Genomic DNA, 12,910 nt, shown 5'->3' on the forward strand with positions numbered 1-12,910 from the left:
CCTGTCAGTTACAATATTCATAACACCCAGGAATTTAGCTGTCTATGTGTCAGGGTCAGTTAATTCGTGCAATTTAATTTTATAGAAATATTTCCATAGATTGAGCTGGTCCTGAGAGAGCTTCAGATTGTGAAAACCGAGCCCAGCCTCAGATATCAAAATGCTCTTGTACTACTGATGAGAACTGGGTAAAGCTTCCGGTACACCATTCAGTCCTTAGCTAACATTGAGATTATGGGGTCCTGTTATTAAGGCGTGCTAACCGATTTAGCACATGCTAAATGCTAAGGCATCTATAATAATAATATGCTAAGCGCGCATGTGCACTCTTATCCTGTGTTCCCTGAGTCCTGATCTGTCGGGATGTGGCCGGCAGAGTGCGCATGTGAGCTAAGGCGCTGAAAGGCGGTGCGGAGCGGCGGCTGGTGGGAGGAGGCCACGGCAGCTTGAGGCGGCTGGCGAGGGAGGGCAGATGCTAACGCCTTCCTGGTCTCCTGAGCTGCGTACTCACTACCCCGATTGTCGGCTGCGATAGCCAGGCCATCCCATCTAACCCTAAACATATGCAGCTCGCTCCACCTCTGCTCAAGCCTGCGGCAGACACTCACCGCTGCTGCCTGGAGTCTCAGGCTCAGTACTGGTTCGCTCTGTGTCGGCGATCGGGGACTCAGAAAGCCACCATAGCTGTCACCTCTGAGGACTGCCTGCTGGAACAGGGGCCTCCTGCCGCTGCTAAATGCTCTAACGGGTTGTAGAGACCCCGCCCCCATGCCACGCCCCTTCCCCCTTCTGCCGAGGCTTCGCGGAGCGGCGCTGGTGAGGAAAGGAGGTAAGAGGTACTGATGGACAGGGGGGAGCAGAAAAAGGAAGGGAGGCGTACTGCTGGACAGGGGGAGCAGGGATGGACAGGGGAAGAGGTGCTGATGGACAGGGGGAGCAGAAAAAGGAAGGGAGGTGTACTGCTGGACAGGGGGAGCAGGAAAGAGGGGTTGATGGACAGGGGAAGAGGTGCTCATGGGTAGGGGAGGGAAGAAAAAGGAAGGGAGGCCCATCTGCTGGACAGGGGGAGCAGGAAACAGGTGATGATGGACAGGGGGGAAGTAAAACAAAGGGAGAAGGGCTGCTGCTGGATAAAGGGAGCAGTGAAGGGGTGGTGGTGGACACAGGGGAGGTAAAAGGGGCAGGGGGAGCAGGCAAGGGGTGGTGGTGGACAGCCGAGGAAAAAAAAAGACAGAAATACAGAAAGCGGCTAAGGAGAGAGAGAGAGAAAAAGAAATAAAGACTGACACACACACATATATTCTAGCACCCGTTAATGTAACAGGCTATAAGACTAGTCTATTATATTCTATGGGCGCCATAGCATATAAAGTATACTAAATCGGTTAGCACGCCTTAGTAAAAGGACTCCTAAGTCTTTCTGATTCATCATGAAGGTCATCCAAATTCAGTCCAAAATTTATTCATCTACACTGATCTGCTCTTTGAGAAAGGACTTATGCAGTTAACATCAAGTGCGGATCAAATAAAGATTTTAATTTTCCATCTGACTATGCAGAAACCTATAAATAGAATTCAACTTTTTCACATAATGTACAGCAAAGTTCCAAAATTATCTTTACGTTCAAGTGGCTGCAGAGCATACCTACAAATGACGTATGGTCACGTTAACCATATCTGTGTTATAAACCACTTATGTCATATCGAATAACATAACCACTGTAAGGGGGTAATGGTGAGATAATGACAAATGTTCTTCCATTGTAACCCCCTTTCATAAATCTTTTGTAATCCGCCTTGAACCACAAGGTAATGGCGGAATAGAAATCTCTAATGTAATGTAATGTAATGTGTACCTGGGCCATTTTGAAGTTCACCGCAGTTCCCCCTAGGGTGGCCCACTGCTCCACTGGGATGAAGCTGTGGTCATTCCTACATCCCAATGACTTGTTTCGTGTGGTTTTCTTTTGGACATGGGGGGAGGGGTTTCGAAAATGGTTCAGAAACATAGAAGCATATCTGGAAAACGGTCATTCCAAAAAAAAAAACAAAAAACCCAAGATAGACCTTTTGCAGTTTTGAAAATGGGCATATTTGGTACTGGACATTGGTGCACCTTCCGCAAAATGTCTAAACTTGGATTTAGACGACATATGAAAAATGCTCCTTTTAGGTAATTTAGATTAGCATTGTCTGCTCCATTTGGACTTTCCACATGTAACAGGCTGCCAAAACTGCAGGAAGAACATTCTGGGTCCCTGCTGTAGAAAGGTGTCAATCAAAGGGATGGTCTATTCTGGGGAAGTAGCCTAATGCAGGGGTAGGCAATTCCGGTCCTCGAGAGCCGGAGCCAGGTCAGGTTTTCAGGATATCCACAATGAATATGTATGAGATGGATTTGCATGCACTGCCTCCTTGAGATACAAATCTATCTCATGCGCCTGAAAACGTCTCTCGAGGACTGGAATTGCCTACCCCTGGCCTAATGGAATTAAAGTTTTAGCTTTAGGAAGACACATGGTAACAACTGCCCAGGTGGGCTTTCCACACTGGGCCTAGGTTCCCGAGAAGCACAGGAATTGTCAGTCTGATTCCACAGATGTCCTCTGGGGCTCACAGAAGACAGAGTGGACCGAACCGGGCAGCAACCCCTGAACTTTTCACTGAGGCACAGAGGAAGAGGGGGAGATCGGCGGGGAGACCATTTTCAGACGTGAAAGAGAAAGAGGTGAAGCTGCTAATAGCCCACAGTCCTAATGGGGAAAGAATTGGAAGCTGGTGAGCTATGGATCTGATGAGTACTTAGGCCCCTTTTTTCCTATAGGCAGAGGAAAGAGCACAAAGAGATGAAAAATGCCAGTCGTCACAGGTATCATGATCTCAGAAATGCTTCTTTTTGCTGCAACTAAAAAATGTGCCCAAGGCAAACTCCAGGCATATTTACCGTCTTTCTAGGAAGTCCTTTTCAGACAGGCCAATATAACCAGTTAAATGGTTTTGAAAATAGCCCTCTCTCTACAGACCCATATTTTTTTTTACAATCTGTAGCCCTCGTAGGGGCCCGAGTCTGGAGTCACACCCTCTGGTCCCCATTGCCTGAGGAGCAGTAGCCCCACTCTTGCTGTGAATTCTATGTTTTGATAGCAAATATTTATCCACTATAATTTATCAAACAATGAAATTAACTGGCCCCAGGACTAATCAAGCCCTTGGAGATTTTATAGAATGTTTATCTGTGATTTAATTTTTTTTTAATTATGAGATAGGGTTGCATTGTTAGAAATAACTCCTGCAGTGAGGGACTGCATTTATCATAACCCAGATGAAGAGAATCGCTAATGGCAGAAGCAGGGAAACCGAACAATTAAAAATACAGAGCTAGCGCTATCAAGAGAGAATCAATTGTGTGTTAGTAATGTTTTTTTTTTAATCCAAGCCACACTCCAGCAACCAGGAGGTTGCTCAGAATATCTCTTCTGATATCCGCCAATTGCAAAATGTAATTTGCAGTCGCTTCTGCTCTCTTGAAAACACTCCTTCTGTTAATTGTGATTTCACACTTGGGTGAATGCTGCAGCCCCACGGTCACATTCATGTGATGGCACATCGGAGTTTAAAAAAAATATTTAAAGGGCTTTTGTAATTAAGTCTCTGAGCTTAAAAATCCAATGAGCAGGTACGAGAGTAATTACTGGCCTAGTTTAACTCATTCCCATCCGACCCTTGATTCTAGAAGTTACTGTCAGTTTGTGCAATCTGGCGTAGTCAAGGTGTAGGAAGGACGGACTGCATTTTTCAAGTCCAAAGAACTTTTGTTCTGCACAAAGTTATCTGGCAAAAAGTATATGGACTATTTTCTGTTCAGGTATTTGGGTATTTTCAGAGCACAAGTACCTGAAAATTATCTCAGGAAAACTGTGATGTTCAACTGCTCTCTGGGAGACACAAATTTTTGGGCTTACATGTCACGAACGTGCTCAAAGTTTCAAAACTATCCCCCTCGTAAAATACTGCCCTGTGTACTTAAGCGTCTTGTCTAATTAATATTCTGTAATGATGGGCTCAAATTGCACAGCACAGAACAAGGGTGGGCTGACATTCACATGTGCAATGCACACACTGCCGCTGGTTACACATGTAAGTGTCATATTTAGACACAAAAATTGATGCGAGTCATAAGCTCTTGTCCGCTTAGTAGAAAAAGAAACTTCCAATAAATAAAATCTGTACCGTTCAAGAATCACAATAGCTTCAAAACACACAGTAAAAAAATAGCTATATGATGGCAGATAAAGGCCAAATGGCCCATCTGCACCATCCACCATCTCCTCCTCTCCCTATTGGCTAAGGCTCTTAACATTTGCATCTCCTCTTCCTATTGGCTAAGGCTCTTTACTCCTGCATTGTGAGGTCATAGAGCTTTATAGAAACATGTTGGCAGATAAAGGCCAAATGGCCCATCCAGTCTGTCCATCTACAGCACCCACTATCTCCTCCTCTCCCTATTGGCTAAGACTCTTAACATTTGTATCTCCTCTTCCTATAGGCTAAGACTCTTTACACCTGCATTGTGAGGTCATTCAGCTTTATGATTATAGAAACATGATGGTAGATAAAGGCCAAATGGCCCATCCAGTCTGCCCACAAGTGTTGTTCCAGTGCTTACTCATGCAAACATTGTCATTAAAAAAATCCTCCATCAACTGGTCAATATATAAAATAATTTAGTCAGCCAGAAACAGACACATTTTTCAAATAATCTGTGTACTTTTGTGACCCACTTTGATACAGGTGGCCTATAAGTGAATAAACTATAAACTAATTGTGAGATCCTGATTAAATCCCAGCAATTTTTTTTTTTTTTGGGGGGGGGGCTCTGAGAAGATTCCACCTTCCAGCTTTCCGGGTTGGCTGTCTGCATGGACCACATGATGGCCACTTACAACTTACCTTGCTGCATATTTCAAAGCATCGAGAAATGTTTGCATTATTTTGCAATAGAAATACAAGTTTTTCTCAAGAAATTTCCCCACTGACTTTCCCACCTGATCTGGGGCATAAGTATCTGTCAGCTAACTGATCATTTGGACCAGAGACTTGGATTTGTGATTGAAGACTAAGAAAAGAACTGTGTTTACCTTTCCAGCGTTCAAAGCCTCCTCAAAGAACCAAAAAAAAAAAAAAAAACCCCTCAGTTTGGAGTTTGGTCTTTAATTGGCTCCCCTTGGACATTCAGTTCTGCAAAACCTTGCGTTTGCTCATGTACGAGGCAAATCCTGCTGTTTACACAATAAATACACAAGCACTGAAACCCACAAAGCTCAGAGTCAAGCCATCCTTTTTTTAACATGTTTTGGTCAAATTGCTCTTTCTGCTGTGCAAGTCACCCGATATACACACGAAACAGGTTAACCCTTTCAGACAAAACTAAGAGGGAGATCGCTTCGCTCCTCACAACAAAATCTTTTCTCCATCCCATCAATTCGCCAAATTGTTTACGATACCACGCCTAAAACTATTTTTCCGGTTGTGGCCCTTCCAAATATATCTCAGACAAGAAGACTGTGTACCATAATTCAAAATACTAAACCAATTGCAGGAGCTAATATACTAATTGCTTGTGTTAGAATGATTAATGCAAAAAACTATAACTCCACAAGTCTAATTATTCAAAAAATAAAGATAAAAAACAACAAAAAAGCTCAAATAAAATGTACTAAATACTGCGAGCATACTAAATTGTAAATTAAATTTATAAAGTGCTCAGTGTCCCTCTTACTGTCCTCCGTGAGACAAATACACAATCAATTACTTGTATACTTGTGATTCTCGTCACTTATGGGGGCAGAAGCTTGGCAATGATGTTAAATAATCATCACTAAAACCCCGTGTTCACTGAACTACTGGCCTCCCTTCGACTCGAATTTCGCCTAAAGCGTCGTCAGGAAGGGGGGCATAATGCGGCCATAATGCCCCCCTTCCTGACGATGGGGTTTTAGAGTATTCCCAGCACTTGAATTGGATTTTAGTGATGATTATTTAACATCATTGCCAAGCTTCTGCCCCCATAAGTGACGATAACCACAAGTATACAAGTAATTGATTGTGTATTTGTCTCACGGAGGGCAGTAAGAGGGACACTGGTTGGTGACTGAGCACTTTATAAATTTAATTTACAATTTAGTATGCTCACAGTATTTAGTACATTTTATTTGAGCTTTTTTGTTGTTTTTTATCTTTTGAATAATTAGACTTGTGGAGTAATAGTTTTTTTTACCATAATTCAAATCATTTCTGTTCAAAGACGCTTCCGGAACGTATGAAGGGCCTCTTCGTCGAGAGTAATCAGGAAAAGTTTTTCTTCTCTTTCCTTTCGTTCCTTCCCTCTTTTTTTTTTTTTTAAGATAACAATATAAGCTTATTCCCTCCTCCCATTTTATATCAAGTTTCTGGCTTTTGTTCTTTGTATTTGGTTCTGTTTTTAACCTCCCCCCCCCTTTTTTTTATCATACATTTTAAATTATATTTTGTAAACCGCTTAGACTTTACGATAGGTGGTACATCAAATCAAAAACAAACTTGAAACTTAGGAGCCGCGCTGAATGGCATGTGCTGCTCCTGACGCTCATAGGAGCTCAATGAGCATCGGGAGCAGCATGGACCACTCAGCGCACCACCCTGTGCTCTCTCTACGCGAAAAACCGCTAGCGCGGTTTCGTAGAAGAGGGGAATAGGAGTCCTTTTACTAAGTCGCACGAACCAATTTAGTGCACGCTAAATATTAAAGCGCCCATTATAGTTTATAGATTCCTTAGCATTTATCATGTGCTAAATCGATTATCGCGCCTTAGTAAAAGGACCCCTTAAAGCAAATCGAAGAAAGTGTGAGGTATGTTAGAAAGTATCTCAGTTTCTCAGATTCACCGCTAATATTCATTTCACCGCTTACAAGTCTCAAGTTTTTATTAAAATTTGACTCAATCGTTTATCAAGGCTTCTAAGCGAGGTACAAAAGAAAAATTAAAATTAAGTACCATTAAATTAAAACGCACTGACATACTTAAGAGATACAATTTATACAGACTAACTGACGCAAAAAGGAAAGAAGGGGTAGAAATACATACTTTAGAGCAGTTGTCTCCAACTCAAACCCTTTGCAGGGCCACATTTTGAATTTGTAGGTACTTGAAGGGCCTCAGAAAAAATAGTTAATGTCTTATTAAAGAAATGACAATTTTGCATGAGGTAAAACTCTTTATAGTTTATAAATCTTCCCCTCCCCCCGAAGGCTTGCATGTTCCCCCCTTCTTTGCAGTGTCCTCCAGTTTCCACCCTGGCCTCCCGGCCTTAGTTTCAGCTAATTACTGCAGCCTGCAGAGAGGATCGCTGGTGCTTTAGCGTTCTTTGCAGGCTGCCATTGGCCTTCGCAGCATGTTCCCTCTGCCGCAGTCCCGCCCCTCCTCTGATGTCAGGGACAGGATCGCAGTAGAGAGAACGTGCTGCTGAGGATGACGGCAGCCTGCAAGGAACGCTACAGCACCGGCGATCCTCTCTGCAGGCTGCGGTAATTAGCTGAAGGTAAGAGTGGGAGGTCAGGGGGGAAGCCGGAGGACGCAGCAAAGAGCAGACAAAACTAGTACAGACTGCGGGCCGCAAAATAGTACCTGGTGGGCCGCATGTGGCCCCTGGGCCACAAGTTTGAGACCACTGCTTTAGAGGATATGAATATGAGAATAGCCTTACTGGGTCAGACCAATGGTCCATCAAGCCCAGTAGCCCGTTCTCACAGTGGCTAATTCAGGTCACTAGTACCTGCCAAAACTCAAGGAATAGCAACATTCCATACATGATCCCAAAGAATGTCAAGATTCCGGAATCCCAAAGAGAAACAAGATTCTAGAATCCCAAAGAGTAGCAACATTCCATGCTACCGATCCAGGGCAAGTAGTGGCTTCCCCCATGTCTTTCTCAATAACAGACTATAGACTTTTCCTCCGGGAACTTGTCCAAACCTTTCTTAAAACCAGCTACGCTATCCGCTCTTACTACAACCTCTGGCAATGCGTTCCAGAGCTTAACTATTCTCTGAGTGAAAAAATATTTCCTCCTATTGGTTTTTAAAGTATTTCCCTGTAACTTCATTGCATGTTCCCTAATCTTTGTCATTTTTGACGGAGTAAAAAACTGATCCACCTGTACCCGTTCTATTCCACTCAAGATAGAAAACATTTAAGGAAAAAACAACTCAGAGGGGAATTAAATAAAGAAACTGGTGCCAAAGAGCGCCTCCTTCTGGCGTTTGAATGCTGTAATGGATACAAGCAACATTTCAGGATGTCCTTGGACATTATTTTTTCATCAGCTCAATGGAGCGCAGAATGTTGAGAATTAACGAGTATTTCAGATAACATAGCCAGATTTGATTATGTGCTCTGTGTTTAGAAAATTATAACTAATTGCAGTCTAATTAGCTGATTATATTACTAATTCCCTATTGTCCTTAGGACGCATGTTAGAATATTCCCACAGGCTAACAGCACAACTTGGCAGATTTGCTTCAGTGAAAAAAAAGCCTGCTCTCAATTTCAAGATTGAAGTTTCACTTTTATTTGATATACTGGTAAAGCTTTATGGGGGTCAATATTCAAAACCTGTGTGGGACGATTGTTTGTTATGCCATGGAAATTAACCAGATAGTTAAGAGTTAACCACCTGTCTGTTATTTCTGTTTCTATTAAGGCAAACTGCCGGCTTTTAGAAAACCATCCAACACCGAGACAGTCCTCTAAAAAGAAGACATGTCCTGGTAAATCTAGAAGTCTATAGCAGGTGACATGGACAGCAGTTCTTCCTGAAGCACCTCAGCCTTCAAGGCTCATCGGTGAAATCTGTTTCCCCTCCAAGTGCAAAAATATTTCTTCACGTGTATAACATGAGGGCAGAAAATCTTTTTTTCATGCTGCAGTTTGGAAATCTGGAGAAAGTGAGGATAAGGAAAGGCATCGAGATTGATGGAATAGAAATTTGTAAATAATAATAATGGAAGCCTCGCACAAAGGGAATGATGCACTAAAATACGGAAACTTCCACAACTGGCTTCATCCAGAAATCTCAAAATTCCAGGGGGAGTTTTTTTTCCTGTGAGGAGGGGGGGGTTATTACTGATGAACTGGTGATGCTGGTTTATTTTACTGGTTGTAAAGCCCTCTTTGCTGGAAACCTTTGCAAATTTGCACTTGTGGACAGGAAAGTTTATTTAAGATCAAAAGTAGTGAGTTGCTCTGATGCAACAGAATGAAAAGTTCATGCAAAGACATCTTCATATCCCGATTTTCACACAGACAAGAAAAAACCTACCCTGTAAGAGACAGTAATCTCTTTTTTGCCTTGTTCTAGTAGCAAACGTTTATGCAAATGAGACTAGTAACTTCTGGCCTGTACGAACAGAGGCTAAAATAATTGCAGGGAGAACTAGAACAAGGTCTTTTTCTTTCCACTAGTTATTTTAAGAACATAAGAATAGCCTTACTAGGTCAAGGGTGGCCAATGCAGGTCACTAGTACCTGGCCAAAACCCAAAGAGTAGCAACATTCCATAATCTCAAAGAGTAAACAAGATTCCGGAATCCCAAAGAGTAAACAAGATTCTGGAATCTCAAAGAGTAAACAAGATTCCGGAATCCCAAAGAGTAAACAAGATTCTGAAATCTCAAAGAGTAAACAAGATTCCGGAATCCCAAAGAGTAGCAACATTCCGGAATCCCAAAGAGTAAACAAGATTCCGGAATCCCAAAGAGTAAACAAGATTCCATAATCTCAAAGAGTAAACAAGATTCCGGAATCTCAGAGTAGCAACATTCCATAATCTCAAAGAGTAAACAAGATTCCGGAATCTCAAAGAGTAAACATGATTCCGGAATCTCAAAGAGTAAACATGATTCCGGAATCTCAAAGAGTAAACATGATTCCGGAATCTCAAAGAATAAACAAGATTCCGGAATATCAGAGTAGCAACATTCCATAATCTCAAAGAGTAAACAAGATTCTGGAATCCCAAAGAGTAAACAAAATTCTAGAATCTTAAAGAGTACCAATATTCTATGCTACCGATCTAGGACAAGCAGTGGCTTCCCCCATTTTGCTTAGCTGCACACATGGATAGCAGAATAAAGTCTTGGACAAAGCTTTTAATGTGGGAATTCTGTAGACCTGCCTTGATAAAGTGTTATGTACATAAAATGTAGGTTAAAACAAAATGTCAAAGCACTTGACTTCAGCGCCGGCGTTAGGGGTGGGCCCCCCTGTCACCGGGTACTCCAAACCTTCCTAAAATTAAAAGCGAGGCAGCCTGCAAGCAAGCTTTGGGGCCCCGTCACTAGCATCTGCCTTGGGTCCCATCATGTCTAGCACTGGCCCTGCTTGACTTTAAGATATAACACTGTCATAATGAGGGTATAGCAGAAAACCCATTCTTTCAATTATGCTTGTTCACCTGCCTCTTGCATTAAATTTTAATGTTCTTTTTCCAAACCTTTACTGTCATATTCTTTACAGTGGTATCAAGTTTCTGAATTATGTATAGCCTTGATAGATGTAACAAAGCCTTCTGCTTTGAGGAAAACAATAAACCCTGAAATATTAAACTAGCTTATTAAAGTGTTACATTGTGCCCAATTTTATTCTAACAGATAAACCAACATCCTTGGGTTTCCAAAGCTATCTTTGTCCCTTCCAAGGTAGACAATTTTGAAAACCAGTGTGTCTAAATGTCTCTTCTATCTTGGCTTCTCTCTTTAGGAATGTGTTGTTGCACCTACCGGTTGGTCTATCTGATGCTTTTGGGACATTTCCTTCAAGGACTTGGCCTTGGATCTAAAGGCAGTTCTGCAACACTCCATGTAATGTTTCTACAAGCTGCTAACGAGGGCCAATGAAGATGTTGTACAGGCTGCAGGTACTTGCCCTTACGTTGTTTTCCAAAGGAGGTTTGCTGCTTTCTCTAAGTGACCATAATTTTGTGAGGAGGGAAATCAAGATAGAAGGAGATCTGGTTTTAGGTGGTTTGTTTCCAATCAAAGAGAAAGGCAATGGAATTGAAGAATGCGGAAGGATCAATGAAGACAGGGGAATCCAACGCTTGGAGGCCATGCTTTTTGCAATTGATCAAATCAATAGCGATAAGTCCTTGCTTCCTGGAATTAAGCTTGGAGTTCATATTTTGGACACATGTTCAAGGGATACTTACGCTTTGGAGCAGTCACTGGAATTTGTCAGGGCCTCCTTGACTAAGGTGGATGAAGCCGAGTTTATGTGCCCTGATGGATCTTATGCCATCCAAGAGAACAACCCATTGTTCATTGCAGGCGTAATTGGTGGCTCATACAGCAGTGTTTCTATACAGGTAAGAGATTGTAATCTCTTTTTTGCCTTGTTCTAGTAGCAAACGTTTATGCAAATGAGACTAGTAACTTCTGGCCTGTACGAACAGAGGCTAAAATAATTGCAGGGAGAACTAGAACAGTGTATACAACTAAACCAGTTCAACATCCAAAGAAGAGACTCGCTTTCATAATTTCCAAATGTTTATTTCAAATAAATAAAGTAAATTACTGTACTCGAGTTGAACCCAAGTAAGTTACTGCAGATAGTTGAATCCAAGAGTCCTGCTCCGAGTCTGGCTCAATGCAATCTCTCTGAGGCTACTTCAGTTCAATAATTGCTGGCTGGGTAGTGTTGAGTTAAGAAGATAAAGGAAAGGATTGAGACTGAGTATACAGATGGATAGTTGCTAGTGACTGAAGAGATGGATGCTGATCAATTGACCGATAAAAAGATGATGCAGATTCCAGGAATAGAGAGAGAGAGAGGCTGAGATGTAGCTTGCGATCTGAGCCAAGATGGAGATTTCTGCCCTAGAGGGAGAGGAGCAAAGGAATATCCAAAAGGACAAGGGTTTCCGGCAATGACTAAGAGAGCCAAAGAGGCTGATATTCAGAGTGATTTAAGCTGTGCTGCTGAATATCGATTCTGACCAGCCAAAAAAATGTGGGCAGGCCAGGGGGACGGTGCTGGGAAGCACTCATTAATGACTCGTCGGTTAACTAATCTGCACACACATCTTTGATCCATGTGTAAATTTTGGCCCTCTTTTTTAGAGCCCTATACAGAATTTGGGGATATTGTAGAAGAGCTGAATGGCATATACTCACTAGTTTAAGCATTGTTGTGCACATGGGTCCTGGAACGCTATTCTGCATATACCGTAAATATCACCCCTGAAAGGTTTTGTGCACAGAATATCATTCCCAGCATTGCAGATGTGTGCACATAAAACTCAGGGAACTAATGCGATATTTTGGTGCTCAGACCTGGGTGCAACCAGATTGATAATCGGAACACCAAGAAATGAGCATATTATCCCATATCTCCGACAACTGCATTGGCTACCAGTTGTATTTAGAATCCAATATAAAAAGCAATTATGCTATGTCATCAATTTCTATATGGCACGATTCCCAAATGTTTTAAGAGTTTGATGTCTGGTTACCAACCATCAAGATCATTGCACTCTGAAAATTCAGCCCTGTTGAAAACAAAGGCTAATCCCAAGTATGTGGAAATGAATGCTATGACCTTTTCTTGTGCAGGAGTAAAACTGTGGAATGGCCTCGTTGTCCAAATTCGGAAATGTGGTGCTAGGAGTTCATTCAGGAAACGGTTGAAAACGCAATTATTTGTCGATGATTTCTTTGAGCATCTGACCTATTGTAAGGATTGAATCTTTCTGCTTTTGCTTTTATATGTTCTGACCTGTTTCAATATTTTATGTATGTAATTTTGTTGTAAACCGTTTTGGAATAAAACGGTATAGAAATTTTTTAAAATAAATAAATAAAACCTTTAAAAAAATG

General features: G+C 41.9%; 1 protein-coding gene across 1 annotated transcript in view; it reads left to right on the forward strand.

Moving 5' to 3' along the window:
* Positions 1-10,929: 10,929 nt before the first annotated feature.
* The window catches only part of GRM3 (glutamate metabotropic receptor 3), a 67,116-nt gene continuing 65,135 nt past the window's right edge, over positions 10,930-12,910 (forward strand). The window contains exon 1 of the mRNA XM_033958967.1: positions 10,930-11,400. Coding sequence (XP_033814858.1) covers positions 10,930-11,400 — 471 coding nt within the window. The remainder of the gene's footprint in view (positions 11,401-12,910) is intronic.

The sequence above is a fragment of the Geotrypetes seraphini genome, chromosome 9 (genome assembly GCF_902459505.1).
Source record: "Geotrypetes seraphini chromosome 9, aGeoSer1.1, whole genome shotgun sequence".
NCBI classification, from domain to species: Eukaryota; Metazoa; Chordata; class Amphibia; order Gymnophiona; family Dermophiidae; genus Geotrypetes; species Geotrypetes seraphini.